The sequence below is a fragment of the Numenius arquata genome, chromosome 16, assembly GCF_964106895.1.
Source record: "Numenius arquata chromosome 16, bNumArq3.hap1.1, whole genome shotgun sequence".
NCBI lineage: Eukaryota > Metazoa > Chordata > Aves > Charadriiformes > Scolopacidae > Numenius > Numenius arquata.
In genome coordinates this window covers 7,882,308-7,896,069 of record NC_133591.1, presented here as the reverse complement: position 1 = coordinate 7,896,069, position 13,762 = coordinate 7,882,308, and the positions used below count along the sequence as shown (strand labels likewise).

Here is a 13,762-nt window from a genome sequence, read left to right as displayed (position 1 = left end):
GTTAAAGATGTGAGTGTTCTTCACTTCATTTGTTTATAAGACATAATTCTAGCTCTCAAAAACGATCTTTGATGAACTCGGACTGCATAAAGTAACTTCTCAAAACATATCTTCCTCCAACAAAAGGCTTTGTTGTTATGAAACAAAGTTTTTTCAGCAGTTAGCATGCACCTTAATGAGTCATTCAGGTAAACAGGTTCCAGTGAAGATTGAATTACGATCTATTCAGCTGACACAAAGCAACCACTAGTTCTTCTCAGGAAACTCATGAATAAATAAAATATCCTGTGCACCCAGGCCCAAGCCTAACAGAAATGTAAGGATGTGTGCTTTTCAGTGTGATTTCCCATGTCCTACAAGTACAGCCTTGATGTTGCCATCAGAATTAGATTGGTGCTGATGAAGACATCAAACATTATGTAAGTAAAGACATTTAAAAATAGATGGAAATGTGGGGGTATGAGTGGAAGTATCTATCATTAGCTCTGAACAATCTGTTAGAAAATAACCTCTGATATTTAGCTTGTGCATATAGGATGCAATTCATATGCCTTGCCATTTTGTGTGTGGAGGGGCACTGTCCAAAGTTATTTTTAGAATTCCATTCTAGTGAAAAATAAGAGTTTTAAAGTCTTTGGCAGAACTTACTCATGCTTATCATCTACTGAGGCCAATAAATATGTCACCTCTTCTCTGTTGTTACATTATGGTTTTTAGCATGAATTCAGACTCCAGAGAATGTTGTGCTACGTACATATAACGAGTTGTTTCTCTGAGAAGTTCACAGGTTAGCAGGTGATACAAGATTAACAAGACAGAAAAAGCAAGTGAGAGGAAGTCATGGGACAGCAGTGATGAGGATGAGAGTAACCTTGGTGTGTCACCTAGCTTGAGTATTACTTAGTTTTCATAGGTACAATAACAACTGTGAATTTTAAGGAGGACAGTTGGATATCTTTGACAAATGCTTATAGGGAAGCTTTTCTCAGGCTTAAGGAAGAAGCATAGAGATGCTTATATGAAAATGTGGCTTTTGAGGTATGAAAGGTGGAACTATTGGCTGAACAGAGGTGAGAACTGATACCTTGATAGTTTTTAACAGGATATAGACAGCACAAGATCTAAGCGCTGTTTACTGGGTAGAAGGAAGCTATTGTCATGTTTACCCTGCTGACTGCACGGAGTAGTGTGTTGGATCCCGAGCACGCTACACTGTGTGGGCTGCGTTTGAGCATTTGTGAAATTCTTTCCTGTCCTCTGGTAGTGTAGCTGAAATGAAGCCATCTCTGCAAAAATGGGGGCTCATCTGAATTAAATTTGCTGAACTTAATCAGCAAATCCTACTCAATTTTTTTATTGTTTAGTTTCTCAAATGCAACCTAAATAAAATATTATGGAAAGATCCCTTATTGCTTCACAGCTGTGGTTGCAACATCCACTTATTTCTAAAATGGTTCTTTCAAGAGCTCTAGTATCTTTGCACACATTTATTTTGACCTGAATATTGCAAAAAGAGAGATGTGAAGATACAGCACTGAGAAGATTGAGAGTCCTGGCTTAGTGATAAGTTACAATACAAAAGCACAGATGAACCAGTGAGCATCTCGGTGTAATTAACCTTTTCTGTGTAGCCTTAAAAGTGAGAAGTTCTGGAAGAAAAATTATCTTTACACTTGTATTTCTTCTGTTCTCTTAGTCCATGCACATAATACTGTTGAACACTCAACCTTTCCAGCGTATGTATGTGACAGGTAATGCGCTGTACATTTTAATTCAAGGGATGGCTTGTGAATAGGCATATTAATGTATTGGCCCCACGTGTTGCTCAAATGCTTGATTCTGTGCATCTTTTGGAAGTTTTAGAGGGAATTGGAGTTTTAGAGGGAACGTAACCATGCCAGTAGAAGTTTCTTTCTTGCACATATTTGCATGCTGTCCTTCCAATCACTGTCACTTCCATTCTATCACTTCAGTTAAGTTTCGACGTTTTCCTTGTAAAAACATAGGGTTTTTTGAGAGACCTACATCTGATCCTTATGTAGTGGAAACAGCCAGCCATTCATTACTGTCTGTGAAGTGGACAGTCACATAGGTATCTTTGTATGTAATCATCTTAATGATTTGCTAAGCTGCTTCTGGGAATAGGAAGAACAAGTTAATTGCATTTCATGCCAGACTTTACATCAAACTTTGATTCATTTAAAACTGTCACAGTGCTGGCTGATGCTATGTTGCTTTTTTTTTTTAAACCTTTTTTTATTTTTAAACCTTATTCACCATTTTTCATCTGCTATTAAAATTGGTTGACTTATGATGTAAGGAAGGGAAGCTAATTTTGCCTGAGGGAAAAACTGCTTTATTAGATGTTTTCTTGGGTTACAAAGCTAAACTATAAACAATTAGGATCTTAGCCAAAAATCAGTGGGAATTTTTACATCGGTTTCAATGACTTTGGATTGTGGCTACCTCAATAATTTATGATCTCTATTGAGTCATTTTGCAAATGGTGTTTGACTGTTGGCCAGAACAGAAAATGCTAAGCAAAGGATTAAGTAGTTTTGAACTATCCCAAATTCAGGATCTTTTGAGGTTCCTGAGACACATATGCATTTCAAATTATATTTATATGAAAATGTTGTGTATTTGAGGTAATTGTTGCCAAACCTTCTTTAAAAAGGAATTTGAGAATGTTGATATCGCTGACTCCATCCAAAAGAAATTTGAAATATCAAACCTAATGGTCCCTAATGAGTTGTGTGGGTAAGCTGGCAAAACCCACCCAAGATTTCTAATAGGACTTTGTATAACCTGCTAGAACTTTGTTGTTAATATAAAAATATTTCTGACAAACTTGTAGTCACTAATGATAAATAATAGGCAGAATTTTTCTCCTTAGTTCTATGACCTTACATTTTATAGAGAAAATATTGAAACTAAATTTTTTTCATTTACCCTCTGAAATTAATTTCCAGCAAGGACTAATGACCATACTATTTAAGTTTTATTTTGGAGGTTTATGTTGGACTTCAGTCTTGTTGACTGCCCTGACAAAATGTTTTTCAGCCAGGCTGAACTTATTAGTTTAGATTGGCTTCTATTGTATGTAATGTATATTTAACCATCATTTTCAAGCAGCTTATGGGGGCATATGAATGAAAATCATGTTAATGAAACAGCCTGTGTTGTAGAAGGAGCAAGTGCTAGTCAGCTAGTACAAATGCAGTTTTAACAAACGGGCCACTTGACTTGTTTTGTTTTATTCTGCAGTTTGGAAATGATCCATCATGTCTGCAGCCTGCAACATCACAGAAAATATTTGATCAGACCCAGTTTTTAGAAGAGACCCAGATTTCTAAGTCTCATGTCACCACCCTAAATCAAGAGCATCATCATTGGCAGTTTTTAGTAAGTCCAGTCTTTGTTTTTACTGTTTCATGGCAACTGATGAATTTAAAGACAAATGTAGTTTTGCAGTCCCTGCTGCTGCTTTTGTTTGGTTGATTGATTGGGTGAGGTTTTTTGTTTGCATGTGCACTAACATCAGGGGGTTGGGGTTTTCTGAGTGGGAGTGTTTGGGAGAAGGAGGGTTTAACTCCACAATATTTATAGCAATACATTTTGGATTAATTTCTTAGCATCTTATAGAACAGTAGTAGTACTTAAATAATATACAGATGTAATTTAACCATGAAATGAGAGTTTAATTAAACAAATGTGTTATAAATAGTAATTCCAATGCTTTGTTCTGGATGCATGCATACAAAAGTACAGAATCCATTGCTTAATGGTTATGATGAGCACATTGCATTCTGTTTTAGTATATATGTACTGACACTTGATTCTGAATGTCAGCAGATTTTTTTCTGGTTGGATTTCTATGTGTTTGCACATTTTCTGATTTTCAGGCACCTTTTGCCTTCAGAGAAGAACCTTTTAGAAGGGTTCTTTGAATATAAAAGCTATAAGATAATGTTAGTGTACCTGAAGACAACTTCCAGAGATGAATATGTGTGCCAATGAGGTGCCTTGAATTCTTCCTTTTAGATAAAATACTTCCACTTAAGTACAAAGACATTTGAATTCATAAATGAACAAATTTCTGTTTCTTTTTAAAATCAGAGTTGCAGATGGAACACTACATTTTGTTTCCTATAATTAGTAGCTGTTTTATCTGCTTTTGCTTTCATTACACCAAGGAATTTACTTCTTTTTGGACTGTGAAATTATAATGGGTGTAACTTTTATTATTTTTTTTAAACTTGATGATGAAAACAAAAAGATTGTGAAGAAGGAAAACAAGCTTTTGGAAGTTTTGGAGAAACTACGTTGAAGTAGTTGTCTTGAGTTGATTTTTGGAGTCAATTTTCAGTAGTAAATGTAGAATCGGTAAGTAGAGGAGGAAATCTACTGTGTACACAGTTATCCTCTAAAAACTCGCCAGTTGCCCAAGGTAGCGAAGCCATAATTTCATGGTCGTCCTTTTCGCAGAAGTGCCTGCTTAATCAAGCTGCTTCTCCCCCTGCCTGCCCCAGGGTTATTTTTAGCACAGATCACTTCCTCACGGAGTTCCTTCTACAGCTGCAGAAGCAGTTGTAATGGCACGTTTGGGAGGTGTAGCATGTCTCTGGGGAGTCAGCAATGGGCCTGGTCTCATCCTACTACCAGCAGAAACAAATCCTATAGTGCATAGTAATACTGGGACATGAGAATCCTTGTATGAACTTCCAGAATTGCAGAAACTTTCTATATTTTATCTATCATTTCAGAGACACTGAAAAAAACCCAAATGACTGACTCAATTCAATAATGATGGTGAAGCAAATCATATTGATAAGTTTGGAATTCTACATTGCCTTTATCTGTTGTTCATTATTTAGTCGTAGTAGAAGGAGAATAGTTGCTTCTGAATGTAACATTGAAACTTTTGTGACTTGGCAATAAAACATGTCTGTCATGAAGCGGTCTGTCAAAACAGTGGGTTTTTTGCTAATAGGTGAAGCAAATTGTGTTAAAAACTTGGTTTTTCTTTATCAAGAGTAAAGCATCCGAAATTGTGTTTAGACATGCAAGATGAAGTAGCGAAAGCCATTTCTGTTGTTTCGGTTCGGGATTTACCTGAAACAGAGTAAACTGTAAGTTCCAGAGCTTCCGTTTAGATATAAGCTTCAGGTCTTTGTTTCTCAACCTAATGCTGTTTTACAGAGAAATACTCTTTTCAAACGAGATAGACAGGATAACATATAGCAAATTCTATAGAGAATGTACTATATTACTTTTAATGTATAAGGGGCAGAGGAGTTGATAGTAAAGGTTTATTCTGTAAGCATGCTTTATAGCTGTTAGCACAGTTTTTGCACTCTCCATAGAGTTGACTGCAATTCATTATTGCATAATTGAAGTTACACCTGTATTTAAACAAGACCCAATCCTATAACTGGACTGCATGTCTGAATATTTGCTACTGCTATATCCTGTCCCATTTTTAAAAATGAGCTATTGTGCCAGCCTAAAAGCATGTATGTCCGTATCCATGTGAAGAACATGTGCGTAGTGTAAGTCCTTTAGACCCTTCAGTACTCACAGGTGTTACGAAAAATAAGATACTGTGATTTATTTTCCAATGAGAATGAGTTTTGAGGAGCATATATTTGGTCAGTTACTTGATCCACACCTCTTGGTGACTGAGTTACAACAAGCATTTCATATATCACCTTTGATCTTCAAAGCACTTTGAAACCATTAACTAACTAATTAAAGAAAATTCATAAAAAGATGCCATTTTTAAACCTAATGTTCTTACGTTTTACCTTACTGAACTGAAAGTAAAGGCTTAAAGCTTTGCTTCAAGAGCCTGAGATTCGAAGCTTCAGGTTCTAAATTTGGTGCTGGATTTATCCATTTGAAGGGTATGAGTTTGATTGCATCAGAAGTAATTATATTTAATATGACAAGAGAAAAGGGCATAAATGTGATATTTTGAACGGCTGTTAATGCCTTCTTTGCATCTCTGCTTCTGAAAAGAGTAATTACATAGCTGTGATGTGAACTGAATATTAAGGTCTGGTAAAAAAAGTGAAGTCAATCTTCTAACATTGTGTGTAGAAGTTCCCTTAACAGAAGGTATTTGAGAAGTTGGGTAGTCGTTTGTAAATTTGGACCCAGTACACTTGCAAAAGACCAACTTGTGGCAAAAATGGGATGCCATTGAAATTAGTGGGAATTTTGCTGTTAATTTCATTCACACAGATAATTCATGCTTTCTAAAGTTGTGTTGTAAACTTTGGACACCCGAACCAGCCTCTGTTTTAAACACTATTGTTTATATAGTATTCTATTATGGATAGTAAGAGATCTAGATACTCTGATGCCAAGATGAAAATTTCCTCACGAAGTAGTAAACAATGATTCTTTCATACTCTAGTTATAGCACTTTGGAGCTAAATTTTAACTTACTGTTCACTTCTGTTTCATTTTTAATGAGTAGATACAGCTGTATCAGTAACAATAACTTAAATCATTTACACTGAAGATCAGAAGAAATAGTGCAATTTTTCATTCTGGTACCCTATGTTTCAGCAGTGGTTTCGCTGCAAGAGAAAAAACCTGTATTTTAATAAACAGAGACCAGTTTTTTTTAATCTATAGACAAATGTTCCCTTCGTCTTCTGTCATTAGCTTCCATGTACATAAATATAACAGACTTGCACCAGTTACCTGTTAGTTACTAGGCAACAGTGGCATTTGACACTGCCTGCAGCTGCAGGGAATGACGTGCAGCTCCCTGATTGTAAATTAAAGTGCTCTGAATTTTGAGCTGAGGTTGATAAAAAGGACATTAGTGTATGTATAATGCCACTTTCACCATAGTAGCAACATGTCAGCAGAGTTTCTATAACAACAGCAGTTTGCTGAGATATAGCCTTCTATCAGATGCTCGTGATGGAAAAATTGTAATGGCTTTATTCTTTTGCAATATGTAGTTTTCTCTCCAATACCCACTGTACTCCATTTAAACCTTTTTGCATCTGTGCAAAGCAGGAATCTGTCATGCTTCCCAAATGTTCACTTGGATTCATTGTTTACTGAGGCCAGAACACTAGATGTTTATAATAATAGGCAAAAATTGGGCTTAAAGAGGAAAAAAAATATTTTTAATTTGTAAATATTTTGAGTATGCTTGCTATTCAGACATGGTTTGTAGTCTCTTAATGATGGCAGAACAATGAACTAATGGATACTAGTATAATAAAGAAAACCATGAATGCTTCTGATATAATACTTAGATATAGCCTAGATAGCTGGCCCTATGAAGAAACCTGTTATGGTTACCTGTCTTTCCTGTGCCCTGTACATGTGTGCGATTTTTAACAATGAAAGCAACAATATCTATGGCCAAAACCAGTATCTGGGTTTTGATAAATGCTGAAGTTAATCATAATGTATTTGATTTTGTCAATTTGCATCTCTTTTGAGTGTTTTTAAACGTATAGCACTGAGTGGCACTGTGCTATTTTAATAGTTTATTTCCCTTTACATTGCATCATCAGTCGTCTTCTCCATATCAATAGAATGACTTATATAACCTTCCATTTCTGATGATATTTTCTAGATTAACTATTGCCTGTGCAAATGTGGAATTCTGATTTGCTTTTGTTGATACAGTGCCAGTATAATAAAAGCCTTTCCTATCTGCAGGCTGTGAATGGGAACTTCAGTCAAAAATAGATCTTAATGTAGTTTTAAAAAACACTTTTTTTCTAATCAGAGTTCAAGCAGTTGTTACATTCCTGAATGAGTGAAAGCAGTAAAATATATATACAGCCCCAAACAATGAGACATGTCCAGTATAAGACTGGATTAAATTAATCGCCATGAAACCAGGCTGACCTTTTTACTTTCTTCCTTTGAACATAGTACTCCTACTCCCTCAGTTTAAAAAGATTGTTGACTTGAATATGACCTTCTAATAAAAACAATCTTCTAACATAGTTCCCATCTTTTTTGTGGACTAATCTTACCCATAGTCAGGGTGGGTCAGGAGGGGCACCAGCCAAGGGCAGGTACACTCAGGCATTGTTGCTGTTGGTCAGGATTAAGTGGTTTACATGCGTGATGGTGGCTGTTAACGGAGCTCTGGAGAGATGAAGCGTGCTCAGATGTTCAAAAGAGCATTGGTGAGTCAGGCCTTCAGCAGACTCAGGGCAGTTTTGCCTGTGCTGGATGCAGTGCTGCCTTGTTGTGATTCTGGGAAAAATATGCCACCTATGATAGGTCTATAGTTGTGATTTCTCTCATGAATACATCCATTAATCCTGCTGGATTATAGAATTCAAATGTAAGGCCTTCTGATAACCTTTATTGTATGTGATATATTCAAACTGTGCAGATTCTTATATTAAAAACTAGGCTTTTGGGTTTTGTGACTGGAGGTTTATGAGACATCACAAACTGATGTCAGCAAAACTGAGATACCTGAACAGTGAATCTGGTCTAAACAGGCAAGCAATGAAGCATTGTTATCTCTATTCTTCTATAAGGAACAGAAAATGTCAGCTAATTAATATCTAAAGAAAGTCAAAGATAGATTCAGGAACTGAATGTGGATTTTCTTATTCCCAGGTGGTGTTTGCAGGGTGTGGTTTTTCTTTTTGCATTTTGTACTCAGTTATTTAAATGCATCCAACCAACAGCCAGCCAGTGAAACCTTCAAAGGTTCCACGCCCCCTGAAACAGTTATTTTCCGAACTGGGGATATTGGGTTTCTGCTTATGAGACAGTGTATTTTATTTTTTTTTAAATCTTGATTTTGTGTTTATGGATGTAGCCTGTATTTTCATAAATCTCACTAGCAGGTGTTCTGTTCATTGCTCTCTGAAAGGACACCATCTGCATAAGCCTGCTGCGCGTAATATCTTTCTCCTAAATGTGCTGTCCATTGTCGCAGTCCCAGTTTCCTTCTAAATTGTCTCGACAAATGTAATACTTGTATCTGACAAGAAAGTGAAAGAATCTCAATGCATTATCAGTTACAGCAAAACAAAAGGCTTATGGAGCCAGGTGATTTATTACTTCATTTTCCTGACACAAACGATAAGATTGAAATTTTTGTTTGTACTTTTTCCTACCCTAATTACCTTTGTCTTTTGCTTAATCATCTTTAAGACAAAACAGTATGTCTGATGAGAGAACATGATTTAATTAACTTTTTTCCTAATGAATCAGATGGCAGAATTTTGTAGTAGCTTTATCTGCAAGGCTTCTTGTCCACTAAATTGATTGGAGACCAATTCAGGTGAAAATAAAAAATACAAGCCTTAAACCCCATAGTTAAAATTTTCAGGCTTAGTGGTGTTAGTACTGAATTCAGAGGTAAATTAGATGATGGTGCTCTGATTTTGGCTTGAGATTTAATTTACAAATAATTTAGGGGACTGATTGATTCTTTTTACGGGATGCATGAGAATTTGTATTTTACATTCAAATAGTTACTGCATCAAACACAGATGATGAAAATGATAGTGTGTGACAAAGCTTTCTCCCGTGGGAACAGCAGTAACACCTCTGGTGTTGGTTGTTTCATATCCAGGTCTAGAGCTATCTCACACTCTCTGCTGAGGCTTCCAAAAAACTACCATTTAATGCTAATCTTGCTCCTGGCTTTTATGTTATGAAACAACTGGTTCTTCAACTTCTAGTTGTCTTCTAGTTCTTGAACTGAACTAGACTGAGTCCTTCAATGCATTTCTAAGAGACTCTTCAGCAGCCTTCATATGGCCAGATTGCAGTCAGTACTCAAATGAGTGACTGAGTGGCAAAAGAATCTCTGTTCTGTTAACATGGATGACCTAAAGCCAAAGAAGTCTGTATTCCATTTCTAAATATCTGCAAGTCTTTTTGCTAGTCTTGGTGTCCTTTTTTCTTTCTCCACATAATACAGATCACATTCTGATTACTGGTAGTACCACTGAAGTCAGCGAGGCTAGTAATACGAGAAGTGCAAGCAAGATAGGGCCGTATCTATAAGAATAATCAAATTGTTCTCTAACAGCCTATAACTATACACGAGATCATTATTTGACCAAACTTTTCACTCTGTTTCCTGGAAGAGCACTAGTGATTAGATCTGCAGAAGAAGGCTGCTCAAAGCTGCCAGGCTTGCTTTTCCCTGGCTAAAAACCGCCAGAAGCGTTGGATCAAAAATCCAGTTCATATAAATGCTGTACAAAGTGTACAGCACTTTGTAAAGGCAGCACAGTCAGGAGAAAGATATTTTAAATTAAATCCCTTTCTGAATATGGGTATTAGGGCCTATGATGAGCCCATAGCTCAGTGGCATACATCAAAGATAAAAGGTATATTGGTGAAAAGTGTATTGGTTGTTAAAAAGATATATAAAACTGTATTTCTGAGCTGTGCCCTTTTATCAAACATAACCAGAAAAACTGAGATGTATGAACAGGAGCATATTAGTGTGCATTGAAGTTTACAAATTCCTGTCTTAACCTATGCTTAGCACTCATGCATATTTTATATGCACAGATTCTGTATTTGCATCTATGTATGGGGATCTTAGTACAGATTCCAAATGCGAAGGCGCTTTACTGACAAATGTTGTTTAAAAAAACCCAAAAAAGTCCTTCTATAAAGAGTTTAAAACCGAAAAGGTGTCATGCAGAATGTTTGTGTTTAGATCAAAAGTAACTACATAACTACGAACTACAGTCCCAGAATTTTTAATCTTAACGATAAATTAACCTGAAGTTAAACTTGAAAGTACTGTAATGCTTGGCATTGTGCTTCAGCAAACATTCCTGCAACTTGGAACCTTTGCTTTATAAGGGGAAATAGTGCAAGTTACTTTCTCAGTGTGAAGCATAGTGAATAGAATGAGTTTGGGAGTTGGACAAGACCAGTTTACTAAAGGCATAGAAACTTCTGCTCGTCTGTTTCAATGGCTTTGAGACCAAATCTCTGATTTGAAGCAGCAATTGCGATTCTGCCCTTCAAAGGAGCATTCTGGTTCTGTTTCTAATAGATTAAGACTGGATGTATGAAGCTCTGAGTGTCTTCAGACACTTGAAAACATTCAGGGCGCGCTGGCAGCGTGTAAGATTGCAGTTATAGTGAGGTACGGGAAAGTATATGCAATACTTCAGTTATTTACCTCTGTTGATAACTGGCACAAGCGATTCGACTGATGCTGCAGACAACTCACAATGTATTTCAATAAGCGCAAGATTTTGCAGAACAGGACTCTCAAATTGTGTGTATAGTTGTAGCTAACCTGTGTAAGTACATTCGAACAGGACCTATTCTGTGTAAAGCCATGCTAAGGAGTGTGGGAGTGTGCCCATCAGCCTTACCATTTTCTGTCAGGTTGGGAGAGAGGCAACCACCAGCTGTATGCTGGACTGCAGGCTTCTCTAGGTACATGGCGGCTACTTCTCTCCTTTGGGAATATGTATCAGTATTGGTACACCATATAGGGCCTTGGTATGGCTTATTTTATTTTGGAGAGCAAGAAACATTGGGATTTTTTCTCTTATGCACACAGCTGTCTATAAGGTACCTGCATTGCTCTTGAAACCTTGATAGGGATCTTCTGTATTTGGGGGAAAGCTGCAATGTGAGTGCCTTGCTTCTCAAGTCTACTGAGAGTGAGGTCTCATTTTTGGATTTCACTGAGTGTTTCTCCGAAGCAGCTCCACTGGTTAATTTTTTTCCTTCTTAAAGTAATAGTTTCAGACACATTCAAACCATTAGTTCATTGTTACCTGAGAGGCAGTGGGTGGACAAGGGAAATGAGTCGTGCTCAGCATAGCAAGGAGATAATGAGCTATATAAATAATTAGCCACACGTTTTAAAAATATGCTCCTATAGAGCCAGAAGTATCTTGGCTTGAGTGCATGGTCTCAAAGACGTAATTGAGACTATTCATTTCAGCAAGGCAAATACGATTTAGCTCTTTCTCTGTGTGGGTTTTTAGAATTCATAAGATGCGAAATGTAGCCATAAGGAACAGAGTATGATTAAAAGCAAAGCACACTACACTAAGACCAGTCGTGAACATATTTTAAAACTTCCTGTTTCCTTCTTTAGCAGTAGATGGCATGTTTTGTGAAGTTGCTATGAAGATTTGCAGGCCGTTTCTAATAGCTGAAAATCCAGAAAAAAAAGTGGCATAAGCACGTTTACCTGGAGAAAACATGAATGCAAACACTTGAAATATACTCTACCAGTTGTATCATTTCAGTTAACGCAAGACAAAGTGCAGTTCTAGACACAGCCAGTGTTTCCAAAGAAGACTAGAGGGTTCCTTTCAATGGGATTTGATCTTTTACAAAAATCCAAGGCTAATATTATTGATGAAATCTTACTGAAATGAGGAAACAGCTATATAACTGAATATCTATTAAGAAGGGGACGACCCATTATCTCTTTACTAACAGCTCCCTAGTTCCCTGTGGCAAGGCAGGATTTTACTTGCAAATGGCCGGAGAGTGTCTGAGGAAGCTCGTAGACCCACAGCTCTCATCCCAGAATGAAACACTCCTGTTTCTGGCCACATCACCCTGTTGTTTTCATTTAGCTGTATGACTAAGCCATGTAGCTCTGTTTTAAGTATTCTGGCTGATCTGCTTTCGGTATTCTAAAATCCTGTGGTTTTATTTGCTTATTAGTTTCTGTGCTAGCATATTCTCCCCTATTGCTGATGTATTTGTGTGTCATTAAAAAAGGGTCTTTGTGCTTTAAATTTCTAGTTCAGTTTTATTGATTAGGAGTTAACAGGTGGTTTAGACAAGTGTCTTTCAGATGTGATGCTTGCTGCTGTACACTGTATGGTAGACAAGTGAAATCCAAAATACTATTTTCCAATATTTTGGGCACATTGCAAATAAACTGTACATTCATTCTCATAAATAATAGTGACAAAACTGAGAGTTATACACATCTATCTGGGGTAGGTTTGTCCTTATCATAGCAACCTGCTGAAGAAAATATCTGTCATTCCTCATGGGCCACCCAGTAGATGAGAACCACTTGCTTTCAGAAAAGGTGTGCTGAAGCCAAGCAAGACCCAGTAACTTTACCACAATGCTTTATTAGATTAAATTCATGTAGTCTTTTGACTACAAACTGAAGATGCATGTGCTGATCTAAGAGCGATATGTGCTGCTGGATTTAAATGTGCGCTACAAAGCAGCTCATGGGCAGCAGTCCAATCCCAGAAATGCATTGCTTGCTTTGATTACTTTCTCTGCTAGTAAAAATAAGAAGCAAGGCCAAGGATATGAGCAGGCAGAGTCAGACTGTGACTTAGAGCTGTGATATATATGTTGGGGTTTTCTTTTTCTCTTACGGATTTAAAAGAAGATGTAGTGGAGGGAAGCTGGCCCAGCTACTGCCCTGGCAATGACTTGTTTTCTTTGTGGATTAACAGGGAACTCCAATCTGCAAGGCCGTCAATCTGGCCCCTCTCATCAGCACTGAATCACTTTAAAAACAGTGCATGTGATTATCAAAAGCATTTCCATTTATAACACACAGTGGCAATTCAGCTCAGCCACCAGAAAATAAGAACATTATATATTAAAAGGATGTTGAATGTGGAAATTTATGAAATATATAAATGTGGCAATAAAATATGCATATGGTTGTCACTTTATGGAGCTGTGAATACCTATTGATACTTTAAATGGTGGTATTCCATTAGCTTGTCTGTGATATGTGCACATCAGCAAAGACATTAGAGACTGGAGT

General features: G+C 36.9%; 1 protein-coding gene across 2 annotated transcripts in view; it reads left to right on the top strand.

Annotated features, from left to right (window-relative positions):
* The window catches only part of RIMBP2 (RIMS binding protein 2), a 150,818-nt gene that overhangs the window by 39,711 nt on the left and 97,345 nt on the right, over window positions 1-13,762 (top strand). For both annotated transcript variants that reach the window (XM_074159404.1, XM_074159403.1), the window contains one exon: window positions 3,268-3,405. In XM_074159404.1, coding sequence (XP_074015505.1) covers window positions 3,268-3,405 — 138 coding nt within the window. The remainder of the gene's footprint in view (window positions 1-3,267; window positions 3,406-13,762) is intronic.